The sequence below is a fragment of the Pelophylax lessonae genome, assembly GCF_965119305.1.
Source record: "Pelophylax lessonae genome assembly, chromosome: 1".
In the NCBI taxonomy this organism is placed as follows: Eukaryota; Metazoa; Chordata; class Amphibia; order Anura; family Ranidae; genus Pelophylax; species Pelophylax lessonae.
The window spans coordinates 733810802-733825112 of record NC_138768.1 but is presented as its reverse complement, the minus strand read 5'-3'; the positions used below and the strand labels follow the sequence as shown (position 1 = coordinate 733825112).

The 14311-nt window shown below is 39.8% G+C and overlaps 1 protein-coding gene across 1 annotated transcript in view; it reads right to left on the bottom strand.

Annotated features, from left to right (window-relative positions):
• Window positions 1–14311, bottom strand: part of DLC1 (DLC1 Rho GTPase activating protein) — a 665949-nt gene that overhangs the window by 604982 nt on the left and 46656 nt on the right. Inside the window, exon 2 of the mRNA XM_082244040.1 lies at window positions 5627–6677. Coding sequence (XP_082100166.1) covers window positions 5627–6619 — 993 coding nt within the window. The 5' untranslated portion in view covers window positions 6620–6677. The remainder of the gene's footprint in view (window positions 1–5626; window positions 6678–14311) is intronic.

Here is a 14311-nt window from a genome sequence, read left to right as displayed (position 1 = left end):
CCTCCTCCTACTTAAGGGCACATAGCAGCCATTTTTTGGTCTGCTAATGCACCATTTTCCTCCTTCTCTAGGGCCCTAAAATAGCTGCTTTCCTTTCCCTGACTTTGCCTTATTAACTGTGAGCAGAATTATTTAGTGCTGCTAACCCCAGGCTGGTCCACAAACCGCTGCAGTTTTTGGTCCTTTTTCTAACATATGAGTTTTACAAACCCAAAGAAGAAAAAATGGCTCTCATATACTTCCATTCCCAGTGTCCTAATGTCAGTCATAAAAAGCTCAGCATTTTTTGAGGCCTGTGCTCCATCACAGTGTCAAGTCCACAATTGCTGTTATTTTCTAGAGGGCATTATGCCAGTTGACATTATGTTCAGATCAGCCATCCCTGACTTCCTATACGTGGAAAAGGAAATGAGGCAGAGGAGGAATATTAGGAGGAGGTATGGGATGCTGGCAGTAATGAGGAGTGTTGGAGTGGTGAGGAAGAAGAGCGTTAGGTGCTAGCATTAAGGAAGAAGGATTGTCGGGGTGATGGTGGTGAGAAGGAGGAGGAGGGTCAGGGTGCTGGCCAAGTTTGTTAATATCAAATAAGAGCAATTCTTCATAGATAAAATTGGAATTTTATTTCCTGACACTCAGGTGTAGAATTATATATACGCAACTAATCTTTTTATTCATCTTCACTTTTTTTCTATGAACATAAAAGAAAAATATATCGGTGAAATCAAGCAGACATCTAAAGTCTGTTTTCATATGAACATTTTACCATAAAGACATATTCATGATAGATGAAAAAAGCAAGAGACTGGACAGGCAGAATTGTTTGAAATGTACTAGAGACAAAAAGTACAGGCAGATGTATAACAAGAATTAAAAGACAGTATAGTAAAACCTTGGATTTAGGTCTGGGTCACACTTATGCGATGCGGGAAGGCTGTGAATTCGCAGCCTGTTCCCGCATCGCAAACGCACCCCTGGCAGTTCACACTGCCATATGCGATACGCTGGGGGTGTCAATGAAATGTTAACGACACCCCCAGTTTGATCGCATATCGCAGTGCGATCTTTACAGTTCGCACAGGATCGGATCGCACAAGTGTGAACCACTGTGCGATCCGATCCTGATGCGGCTGAAAAAAAAGGGTCCTGTGCGTCTTTGCTGCGGGTGCAGTGCGAATTTAGCCATACAAAGTGCAAAGTATATATATATATATATATATATATACAGTATCTCACAAGAGTGAGTACACCCGTCACATTTTTGTAAATACACAAGAATTAAGAGCCCACAGATAAAACAGCCATATAAATTGCAAGCAGTAGGACAGTTTTAATAAAGTATGATTTGCCTAATTTGTGTGTACCTTAATTTAATTTCATCTGTGCGGTTGGGGAAAGGGGGTGTGGGGAATGTGAATAAAGCAATGTGAGGTGATTTAGGTATACACTGTTCTTGTACTTTTTTTTTTCTAAAAAATACCAAAGACCCCAATTATTAGAATATAAGTGTTGACAACTGAAGAGCTATCAGTCAGTTTTTGTGGACAGATATTCTTTCCATGATTTTTGTGTGTACCAATATATGCCCACAGGCAAGGCATGTGTACTCCAGCCCTACAATTCAAAGAACAAGTATAGTTTTTTAAGGATCCCCTGAAGAAATCATGTGGGTGTGACATAATGTGTAGGGCATCAGTGGAGGTTACCGGAAATTACGTAAACACGGAAACGAGTGTGGCGCACATGGACTGCTGCCATTTACATGGTTTTAGCTGCTTATTTAAAAAAATTCTAAACTTAATACACCATGAGAATATATTTTATATACACTCCATCCTGAATCACAAGGCGAGAGGATCCCTAGAAGTTTCCGAGAGTACCCATTACCATCATAGAAAATAGAGCATTGGGGAAGAGTACAGAGGACACCTAGAGGTCAGCTGACTACACAGCAATACCAACAGGGAAACAATACTACATGCTTTTTTTTATGGAAAATTCAACTGAGAGGCTAAAGAGCACAGCGGTGTCACCTAGATGAAGGAAAGAATTATATATCGACACTCATTATTAAATGGTGAAGGAATACACCATGAATACACAATAAGGACTATTTAATATTATTTCCTTTTTTTTTTTTTTTTGCGTTTTCATTTGTGAGCATTTGGAATGAACTAGCATTCACCCATTGAATTTACACAGTTGCACGGTGCACCTTGGCAATTTTATATGCACTTGAATTGTACTGTTGCAGGACATATGAATCTGTATATATAGTAGATTATCCAATTTTAAATGTTTGTTGAATCACTGCACTTTATCATATACATGGGTATCCACAGGTAAGGGCAAGGGGGGGGGGGGGGCAAATGCCACCCCCCCCCCCGGAATCTCAACTTCCCCTTTAAATTGGTTGTCAAGCCACTTCATACCATCCTTACATCCTTTCTGGTCTGTTTTATAATCATGTGCGCCCTTGTGTCTGTGTTTTAAAAAAATAAGGCATTCTTTACCAGTTTTCAGAGCGCCGAGCACCACTCACATGACCCGTTGGCTATCTCCTCTTCCCATCTGACAGCTGCCTTCAGTGAGTGGGGCTGAGGAATCCTCACTGTGGTCAGTCGGGAGGGTAGGAGGAGGGGAGGGGGAGAGGAGGGGAGAGGCGGCGGGTCATGTGAGCGATTGGTGCTCTGAAAACTTGGAAAGAATTGTGTATTTTTATAAAAAACAGACACAGGGGCACAAAGGTTTATTAAACAGACTGTAGACAGGATATGAAACTTTAAATGAAACTACAGCAGCAGGAGGGGCACTGACACAGGAGCAGACAGGCAGGGAGGGAGGGGGGGGAGAGGACAGAGGAGGACAGGAGGGCTGCGGATGATGGAGGCGCGTAAACTGACCACAGTGTCAGGGCTCCGCAGCCATGGTATACCGGGGTCAGTTTACAGAGGGGAGGACATAGCCAGGCAGGAACAGCCAGGTATTTTAGGTGATATGGGGGGGGGCAAATTACACAGCACAAGCACTGTGCTGTATAACATGCTCTAATGGAACAGGATACTTTTTTTTTTATTTATTTTTTTAGGTTAACAAATGCTTTAAAAATAAATGCTGCTGTTTGCCTTTTAAAAATAAATACTCAAAATAAGTATAATGACTAAGCCCCTCCCCTTCATGACATTGTTAAAAAGGGGCGGAGCATGGGTTACCTTAAAATGATGCCCCCCCCCCCCCTGAAAAAAGTTCCCCCATGATCATATAGTATATCGTATCCCTGATTTGGCAGTGCAGCACTATTTACCCACCATTTTACCTTGTTCAATAGCTGTGGATAAGCTATAGAGTGCCAGCAGCAGCCAAATCACCTTTTTACTTTAGGAAACACATATTGATAGCGCAAGAATAACACACTATATACAATGAAAACTCTGCCACTGTCTCCCACAATTTCCTATCTGTATTTCGCCCTGTGGAAAGCATGTACAAATAAGTTTCTGTGCTGATGTATATTGCCTCGGAATATTACAATGTTGTTTTTTATTATTTTTTTTTTATATAAAGAAAAGGCATAAAAAAATGCTTGCCAACAACAATTGGGAAATATGCCCTGTGAAAAAACATATCCAAGCAATTATTAGTGAAATGTATGTGAACAGGAACAGGCTGAGAAAAAAAATCAGTTTAAAATAACAAAAATTAGGAAAAGTGTTCTGTGAAAAAATCACATACAGTCTGTTTTGACTGCAGTGCATGTGGAGAGACTGTAAAGAAGCTGCTGTACACATATCAGTAGCATTACGATGGAAAAAAAATCTAGTTTTGGTTAATTTCCATTGATTATTATGTCAGACAAAAATGCATAAGACCAAAAAGCCCCCTTTAGTTCCAAAATGAGGATGTTAAACATAGATCGAAAAGCAAGGCTAGCTGTCACTTTAAATTACCTACTATTAAGAAAGGTAATTCTCTACCTTATCTACTGGTAAGTAGTAGATACTAGTCCAAACCCACCAGCCTGATCCCGCAAGGAAGCCGACACTGCACACTGCTAATCACAGCCAGTGAGACATTTCTGTACAGCGGCCTGTGATTAGTGGTGTACAGTTTCGGCTTCCTGGCGGGATCAGTCAGGTGGGTTGGGATTAGGATCCCAAACACGCCTGAGCCAATCTCTACTGATAAGCTTCAATACGCCTTAGCACTGCTTAAAAAAAAAACCTAAAGGAAATCTATAAAAGTAATAGAAAGTTAAAATGAACCTTCAGTTAGGCTCTATTCTCACTTATGCAGTTTGCTTTTGATAGTTTCTGCAGTGCTTTTTACTGCGATTTTAGCACAATTTTGCCACGTTTTTGTTGAGATTGTTTTTTTTATGTTTTTTTTTACAAAGTTGTTGTTGGGCAAATTAAAAAAACGCAAAATGTGAATCTCAGTAAAAACGCACTACATGCCCTCTGCAGCTTCTCCATTAAAGTCGATTGAACCCAAAAAGCAAAAAAAGCAATGTTTTTCATTTAAAAAAGTCCCTGACCCTTTCCAAAAACTCAGAGGCACAAAAATGAATGGGTGTGAATGTGTTCTATAGAAATATATGGTAAAAATAATGTCCTGCGTTTCTACAAAAAGCATGAAAAAAATGCAGTGGTGTAAATGGAGCCTTAAAATCCGCTAAATACATTCAAGGTGCAATAAAACAAAAGTCTTAAAGTTTGGTTTCTTTAGAAGCAGCAGCATCCTGAGTAAAGCCAGTCCCTTGTCAGCAGTTGCAGACTGGGACACATGCTCTCTGTGTTGAATCAATAGTCTCATTGAAGAGGCCGGAGATGCCCCCAACTGGGTCAGACTTTTAGCTCTCCAATCAGCAAAACTTATGCTATCAGATGATTGGAGAGAGCTTTCTCTGAATCAGTAGAGGGTGTGTCAGACTTTGGAAAAGGTATTACTGCTTCCCCACAGAGAGCAATTGCCGCATGCTGGCAAGACACAGCCTATTCTACACATGATGCACCTGATTTTTAAAGAAAACAAACTACGAGAGTTTGCACACCCTTTATTTTGGTGCACCTGGAATGTGTTTAAGTGATTTATACTAAAGGTTCAATTGTTCTTTGAAACAAGCCCTCATTCACCTCAGTAGCTTTAGGCACTGTGGATACATTCACTCTCAAAGTTCACAGCAGAGGCGCCGACAATTTGTTTACTATTTATATATATATATATATATATATATATATATATATATATATATAAATGCACAGTATATATATATATATATATATATATATATATATATATATCTGATGCGTTTCACCATAGGGTGAAAGGGTGGAGTTTAACATTAAATCAAAATTGTGGCAATTGAAACTTATTTAGCTGAAGCTTTACTGCATAATAGAAAAACACAAGTTTTAAGGCTCCAGGGACAATGAAATGTCAGGTTACATACTGTACTATGCAAACACTTCATCTATACTTTAGGGCCACCAACGGCTTTATCCTACAATCTTCTTAGATTTTGTTCTTGTGTCTTTACGCACAAGTTATGATTACTATAGCAGCATGAATACACATTTCAGCCAAATACATTTTTGTAACTATATACAAACATAATGAAAGCATTCCTTACCTTTTTTCTACGTAGCCTAACTTGGCCATAAATATCCTCATAAGCAGAAATAATATCTTTACGTTGTAAACAGTGGACACTATCTTTTGAGCTTGCTCCTTGAAAGTCTTCTTTTGAAACATGTAACCCATCACCTGTAGTATTATCATAAAGCTGAGAATTATCCCCTTCTTGGCAGAGAGAAGACCCTGTTTTTGTTTCCAGCTGAGATGAAACACAAGTAAACGGACTGTCAGATGGGTCACCTGACTCTTCATCACAGATGTTTTGTCCCTTACCATCTATTGAAACATCAGATTTTCTCCGCTGTTGTGCAACTCTAGCAGAACGTACCAGCTGTTCTCTTCCCGGCAAATCAATTTCCTCCAAATCTCTATCATCACATATTATTTCTTTTGCTGCAACTTTTATAGACATTCCTTTGAAAACATTCAAATCGCTGATTTTGGTTTCATCCAAATGTTTCTCTTCTGCAAGCCTGTCCTCATCTGCATTAGTAATAATATCATTACGTTTACACTGTTTGTCACAATCCTCAGTAGTGTTGTTTTCTGATCTGTCCAGTGGGTTTCTTTCTTTGTGACAGGGAAGACATATGTCATTCTTTAGGTTATGTTCTCCATCATTAGCTGAGAAGCAAGACATAGCTTCTTGGTTTATGTTAGAAGATGCACATTGACCTTCCATATCTAGGTTATCATTTTCATCAAGTTCTTTAGAGACCTGGGGTCCAAGAACACCACCACATTCCAGTGAATCTCTATCGTCTGATAAAAAAAGTTTCTCCTCTTGCTCTTCTGTGGAATTTCCAAGTTCTTCCATAGCTGACATTAAATGATGCTCATTAAATCCATTGCAGCATAGGGTATCACATCCAAAACTAGTAGAAGAAAGCCCTGTCCATTGTGTTACATGGTCTTCCCAGCTTCTCTGAATAACTACAGACATATCACAAAACCAAACTCCAGATAAACTTTGCAGACAGCAAAACATGTGACTGAAATGTAGGAAAGCCGTGAAGAACCAAGGAATTGACCGGGTAACGTATCATCTGCAAAAAAACAAGTTAAATAATTATGGTTGAAATGTTGACAAACTATGAACTAGCAATACAGAAACCATTGTTTGAATAAAAGCAGCCTGTTCTTGTGGAACCAAATATATTGCTTTGTGCCAACTTTTCCACAATATGATTCATTTTATATTAGTCATAGGATAACTCATTTTATGCATTTAAATTCTTTAAAACCTTATGACTCTGTACAAATCATTTAGTTACTACTAGCTTGCAAATTAACTAAACAAACCCAGTGAGGATTCTATTCATGTCTTGCATAGATTTCCTTTATATTTCATGAGTGACATTAAGGTTTTATATTAAATTTGCAGCATTTTTGTTTGACATCGTGCATACTATTTGTAATAGAATAACAAATTCTATTAAAAATTTTCTTCCTTGAATTTACAATAAAATATTTCATATGCAGAATTCTGCATGTAAACTGCAATATGTGTGTAGCAGTTTTTCCAGGCCTTGGGCCTGAGGTGGGTCTGCCATCAGTACCAGTAACACTCCCAACACATTTAAGTTGTGAACCCAGGTGTGAGAACTAGGTAACCCCTCTAATACTTCTGGGTCCTCTGACTAGGCACCCCCTTTAACCACTAGCTGACTTCCTGGATCCCTAGAACCTTCTCCGGAGTGGTCCCATCTGACACTAGGCAGATCCCCAGGGGTAGTCCACAGTACTCACGACCTTAGGCTTTCATGTAACTGGACCCCTCTCTCTCTCCGCTGGTTCTCGGCACACCGGATCCCCTCTGCAGCTCAGCTTCACACTCTCTGGATTCCCAGGCCGCCACCAGGGACACCCGCTTCCTCTGACAGGAGGAGAGAAAGCCATACTCTCCCTCCTGGGACTCAAATTTATACCCACTCCCAGAATCCTCTGTGGCAGAATCTGCCTTCTGGGGTAGATACAAGCCTGACTGAGCCACTGATTGGGTTTCTTCCACTGCCCTATGAGAATCCTCTTATGGAGCCAGTGGGGAGACTCCCCTCTCAGTAACCACACCTGGGAGACATGACAGCCCAGCTGAAATCATGGCCCTGCTGTTAAGCAGTCAAGGCCCACTATACTTTACCTAGCACCTACCTGTAGGGTGCTACATGTGGTTGATGAAGAACATGTTTATTGAAGGCCTATGAGTTAAAACACCTCACACTAAAGTTGCTTAAGTGATGTTGTAAATAGTGATAAATAAACTGATTTGCAAATCATGCAAACTGGAAAAAAAAAAAAACTACTTTTTTGATTTTACGGAATATATGAAGGCAGATCACTGTGCTGGCAATCATACAGTGCATGATTCATGATTACTTATGTTTCTGATTTGCTTGATCACTGCCAGATGAACAGATATGCATGCAAATATTGAGGCAAATCAAAAATATGATTCATTTACTCTACTGTTTTAAATATGATTATTCTTGAATTTAATTCAGAGGCACCTTAAAATATCTAAAGTCAAAACTTTTTTAACTTTTTGGAAAAAGTATCAAACGGTTAGAATTTTGTCAGTTTTTTTTATTGTTGTCTGCAGCCTCACTGGGGAGATTTGCCTTCTCCGTTTGTCAGGTTCTGGGCCTTCATTACATTTGGTAGTGGATTTACTGACTAAAACACTGGTTCTTCTATGTCCATTTAACTGTCACTCCCATAGGTAGAAATACTTTAATAAAAGAAACAAAGAGAAATAAAAAATAAAAATAAATAAATAAAAAAAAGAATACTCTCTAAGGCCTCATTCACACTGGCACTGTCAAACCTCCACGTATTTGTATTTAGAGGACATTTATAAGTGCATCAATTGTGCCATTCAAGCTTTGCATTTACCTGCATTTAGGCACAGCCAGTTCAGCTGCATTTAAAGAAAATAGAATTCTGTGGGCCCAGGATCTAATTTGAAACTAGGGATGAAAGTTCAGCCCGGATTTCAGAACCCCATTGAAATCAATGGGACCCGAACTTCGGTAATCAAAAACACAATTTTAAAGCCCTAAAACCCAATAAATGCCCCTAAAAAGTGCCTAGGGTTCTGGGTCATGCCCCAGGGACTATGAATCACACAAAAAAAAAGTTCTTAAAAATTGTCATTTTTGATAGAGAGCCAATTATTGAAAAAAAAAAAAAGAGATTTTGGATTTAGTATCTGGGGGGTCTAAACAGTGTACCTGTGAAGTTTCAGCTCTGTAGCATGTCCAGAACCATAAAAAAAGAGATCGTTTGTATTTTGTCACTTATAGAGCAGGGATATGGCTCCGCTCTTCTCACACCTTGCCGGTTTAGTAGCAAGCATTTTTTTGGGGATTTTTTGGGGTCTTTTGAGGCAGGCAAAACATCTGAACTTGTGTATAGGGGTATATATGGACACATACTTATATGTATATATACCCATACACATATATAGGTGTGAAAGTAGCAGAACACTATACTTTTGCTAATTATTTAATTAGTGCAAGTATAGTGTTCTGCTCTTTTCACACCTATACATGTGTATGGGTATATATAAATATAAGTGTGTGTGTGTGTATATATATACCCCTATACAGAAGTTCAGATGTTTTGCCTGCCTCCAAAGAACCCAAAAAAATGCCCAAAAAATGCCTGCAAGAACAAACCTGGGCATTTTTTTTGGCGCTGGCATTTTTTTGGGTTCTTTGGAGGCAGGCAAAACATCTGAACTTCTGTATAGGGGTATATATATACACACACACTGATATGTATTTTTACACTTACACATATATAGGTGTGTTAGGAGCGTAGCCATATTAGTGCAAATTATTTCATTAGCAAAAGAATAGTGTTGTGCTACTTTCACACCTATATATGTGTAGGTGTGTATATATACCCCTATACAGAAGTTCAGATGTCATGCCTGCCTCCAAAGAACCCCAAAAAAATGCCCAAAAAACGCCTGCAAGAACAAACCTGGGCATTTTTTTTGGCGCTGGCATATCTTTTGGCATTTTTTTGGGGTTCTTTGGAGGCAGGCAAAACATCTGAACTTCTGTATAGGGGTATATAAAAACACACACTTATATGTATATATACCCATACACATATATAGGTGTGAAAGGAGCAGAACAGTATACTTTTGCTAATGAAATAATTTGCACTTATATGGCTCCGCTCCCAACACACCTATATATGTGTAAATGTAAAATACATATAAGTGTGTGTGTATATATATATATACCCCTATACAGAAGTTCAGATGTTTTGCCTGCCTCCAAAGAACCCAAAAAAAAATGTCAGCGCCAAAAAAAAAAATGCCCAGGTTTGTTCTTGCAGGCATTTTTTTTGGGCATTTTTTTGGGTTCTTTGGAGGCAGGCAAAACATCTGAACTTCTGTATAGGGGTATATATACACACCTACACATATATAGGTGTGAAAGTAGCACAACACTATACTTTTGCTAATGAAATAATTTGCACTAATATGGCTACGCTCCTAACACACCTATATACGTGTAAGTGTAAAATACATATCAGTGTGTGTGTATATATATACCCCTATACAGAAGTTCAGATGTTTTGCCTGCCTCCAAAGAACCCAAAAAAATGCCAGCGCCAAAAAAAAATGCCCAGGTTTGTTCTTGCAGGCATTTTTTTGGGCATTTTTGGGGTTCTTTGGAGGCAGGCAAAACAAATACACACACACTTATATGTATATTACACTTACACATATATAGGTGTGTTGGGAGCGTAGCCATATTAGTGCAAATTATTTCATTAGCAAAAGTATAGTGTTCTGCTCCTTTAACACCTATATATGTGCAGGTGTATATATACAGACATGGGTGTATGTATATATACCCCTATAGACATGTTCAGATGTCATGCCTGACTCCAAACATGTCCTCAAAAAAGCACTAGCAACGCCTGCAGCAAAAAGAATGCTGACGGGAACGGAGCCATATCCCTGCTCTGAAAGTGACACAAGAGAAACAATCTTTTCTCTATAGCGGTCACCCTGCTATGGAAGGGTTTTGTCACCCTTCCATAGCAGTCACAGTCAGATAACCCTACACTACACTACGGTCCCCTTACACTTAACACTTTCCCTACAGAAACTGAATAAATTAAAGCTAACTATAGTGGAAAATAGTACCCTAACTACACTAGATATCCCTTTCCTCACACAAAAAATTGCTAAATGACACTTTGTAACACTTTGTAGCAGAAGTAACAGAACAGCATTCCACTCTCTTCCATGTCCCTGTATAAGAATGCTAGGAATTTGGCGGGGGCGATCTTATATACTGGGGGGCGTATTCACTAATGATTGGCCTATGGACCCCCTAGTCACTCCAATCACATTCCTAGCATTCTCCTGCCCCCTCAATTGGCTTTTACTGATGGTTCTGGTCCAATCACGGGCTTTTAAAGCCCATTTCCTGAACCATTGCATTTTGGTCGGTTCTGGTTGCCGAATTCCGAACTTTTTGGGAAAAAAGTTCTAAATTCGGCCGAACCTCGAACAGCCAATGTTCGGGTCAAACCGATGGTCGACCCGAACCGTTCGATCATCCCTATTTGAAACTTAAAAGTTGTTAACACATGTAATCAGGACTAAACGCTAAACCTGCTTTAACTCAGGGACATCTAAATGCAGGAAAACGCGATATGCTAAGCATAAAATGTCTTTACACTCCTCGGATGATTTCTCCTGCATTTAGAAAAGAGGAGTTGCCAGTGTGAATAAGGCCTTATCCTAAGGAACCATTTAGGGCCCATTTACACCAGCGACCATGTTATAACTCAGTCCCTGGTGTGCGCCGTGAACTAAACAGTGCTGATGAGCTGTTTAACTTTTTTTTTGTAAAACTTTAATAAATTGTCAAAATGACATTTCATTCAACTTTATGCATTGCAATGTGATGTGATGTGGTGTAGTGTAGTGTGTGTCCTACTTTTTTCAGCGAACACCACCACAATGAAGTGGTGTGAACTAAACACACAGGACACAAGGCAAGCTGCCCTGTCTGTGCAGTGGACTGTGTTCAGCAAGATTGCAAGGTTTTAAGTCATTTTGGTATGATTGGGCCCTTAATGCCAATTATACCCTTACCACTTCAGGTCCGCTCTATAGCATCCGCTAGTAAAAACACCTCCCCTAGTATACACAAACACTGGCTAGGAATACAGTTAACCCTTTTACCACCCCTGATGTTAACCCCTTCCCAGACAGTGTCATTAGTACAGTGACAGTGCATATTCTTTTAGCACTGATCACTGTATTAGTGTCACTGGTCCCCAAAAAGTGGCAAAAGTAGCCGTTTGTGTCAAAATGTCTGCCAAAATATCGCAGTCTTGCTAAAAGTCGCTGATCACCGCCATTATTACTAAAAAAAAAAAAAAAAAATATCCCATAGTTTGTAGACCCTATAACTTTTGCACAAACCAATGAATTTTTCCTTTTTTGGATTTTATTTTACCAAAAATATGTAGCAGTATACATATTGGTCTAAATTTTTTGAAGAAATTCAATTATTTACATTTTTTTATTGGATAGATAGGTTTTATACCAGATAGTAAAAAAATTTTTTTTCCAAAATTATTGGTCTTCTTTTTGTGATCACATACTCCCAAAAAAAACTTAATTTGTGGAAAAAAAAAGGCATACATTTTATTTTGGTACAGCATTGCATGACCGCACAATTAGTTAAAGTGAACCATATCGCAAAAAATGACCTGGTCATGAAGAGGGGTAAATCTTCCAGAGGTCAAGTGGTTAAAGTATAACTAAAGGCAAGTATAACTATAAACTTTTTAATTTTTCGGTTTTGGATAGAGTGGAGAAGGATAAGAACACCTGTTGGGTTTTTATTGTTCTCTGCGCCTCCACTAGCGAGATGTGTGTGTCCTGTTTACTATTACCACTGAAGGTGAAAGTAATAGAAAACCCCAAATCTTGGATCAGTGGGGGAATCCTCCAATGGGGACACTAGGTCTGGTGACCTTGGTGAAAACCAGGGACTCCCTCACTTTGGTGGGATTTCCTCTCACATCCTTTTATGGCTATGGAACAGGAAGTGAAGAGAAATCTGCACAATGGGACACAGATAAGAAAAAGATGGGTTATGATTCTGCCTTATTCTACCTGAAATTAAAAAAAAAAAAGTTTTGTCTTTAGTTCCACTTTAACAAGCATTTAAAACTACCTTCTTTCACCTTCCCTATTGACTCCAATGCATTTCAGTGATTTTGCCAAATGTCTCACTCTTTCTAAATCACAACATTTAGCCTTTAAATGTCTTTGTTAACCACATGCCTACAGGCACTTAAACCCCCCTCCTGCCTAGGCCAATTGTCGCATTTTAAATTACAATTGCGCGGTCATGCAACGCTGTACCCAAATTAAATTTTTATAATTTTTTTAAAACAAATAGAGCTTTTTTTTTTTTTTGGGAGGGGGTGTTTAATCACTACTGGGGTTTTTATTTTTTGCTGAACAAACAAAAAAAGACCGGAAATTGTAAAAAAAAACAGTTTTTATAGTTTGTTATAAAATTTTGCAAACAGGTAATTTTTCTCATTCATTGATGTGCGCTGATGAGGCGGCACTGATGGGCCCTGATAGGCACTGATAGACTACACTGATGGGCACTAATAGGCTGCACTGATGGGCACTGTTAGGCGACACTGATGGGCACTGATAAGGCAGCACTAATGGCCACCGATAAGTCAGCACTAATGAGGCAGCAGTGGTGGGCACTGATAGGTGGCACTAATGGGTGGCACTGATGGGTGGCACCGATAGGCACTGATGGGTAGCACTGAAGGGCACTGGTAGGTGGCACTGAAGGGCACTAATAGGTTGCACTGATGGGAACCGATAGATGGCACTGATGGGTGGCACTGATGGGCAATGATAGGCACTGGTAGGTGACACTGATAGTCAGCACTGATGATGGGGTATTGATTGGCCCTGATAGGTGGCACAGGTGGGCATTGATAGGTGGCATTTGTGGGCACTGGCAGGTGGCACTGACCTGCACTGGTAGGTGGCACTGGGGTAGAGATGCTCCTCTCCTCTTCGGGACCAATGTCCCTCTGACAGCAGCCAGAGATCAGCTTTCTTTTCTCTTTACACTGACAAAAAAAAAGTTGATCTCTGGCTGCTGTTTACATCACGCGATCAGCTGTCATTGGCTGACAGCTGATCACGTGGTAAGGGGCGGGACTCATATCCGTGATCAGTCGAGTCTCATGAACTCGCTGACCACAGAGGATGCCGCGCGCAGGCAGGCAGGCAGCTCATGCACCGAAGGAATGGCGACAAACTGTGGTATTTTAAAATCTCCATAGGTGATGCTTTAAACATTTTTAACAGTTAAAATCTGCATTTTTGAATACTTTCTATTTTGTTTTAAAAATGCACCTTTAAGACTCCAGTAAACTGGAAATAATCTTGTGACGTCACTTCTGGGTTACTAGATCCGAGACCCAATCAAGGCCGATTACAGCTTTGTTAGGGTCTTTGGCCAGCCGGTGGACACAATGGCTGGTCACTCGGGTCTCCTGGTGGGATGGGAGATCTGGGCGGAACAACGGTGGGAGGGGGGGGTCCCCTCCCGCTGCTTTTATTAACAGCCGAGCGGCTGCTTAGCCACATTGG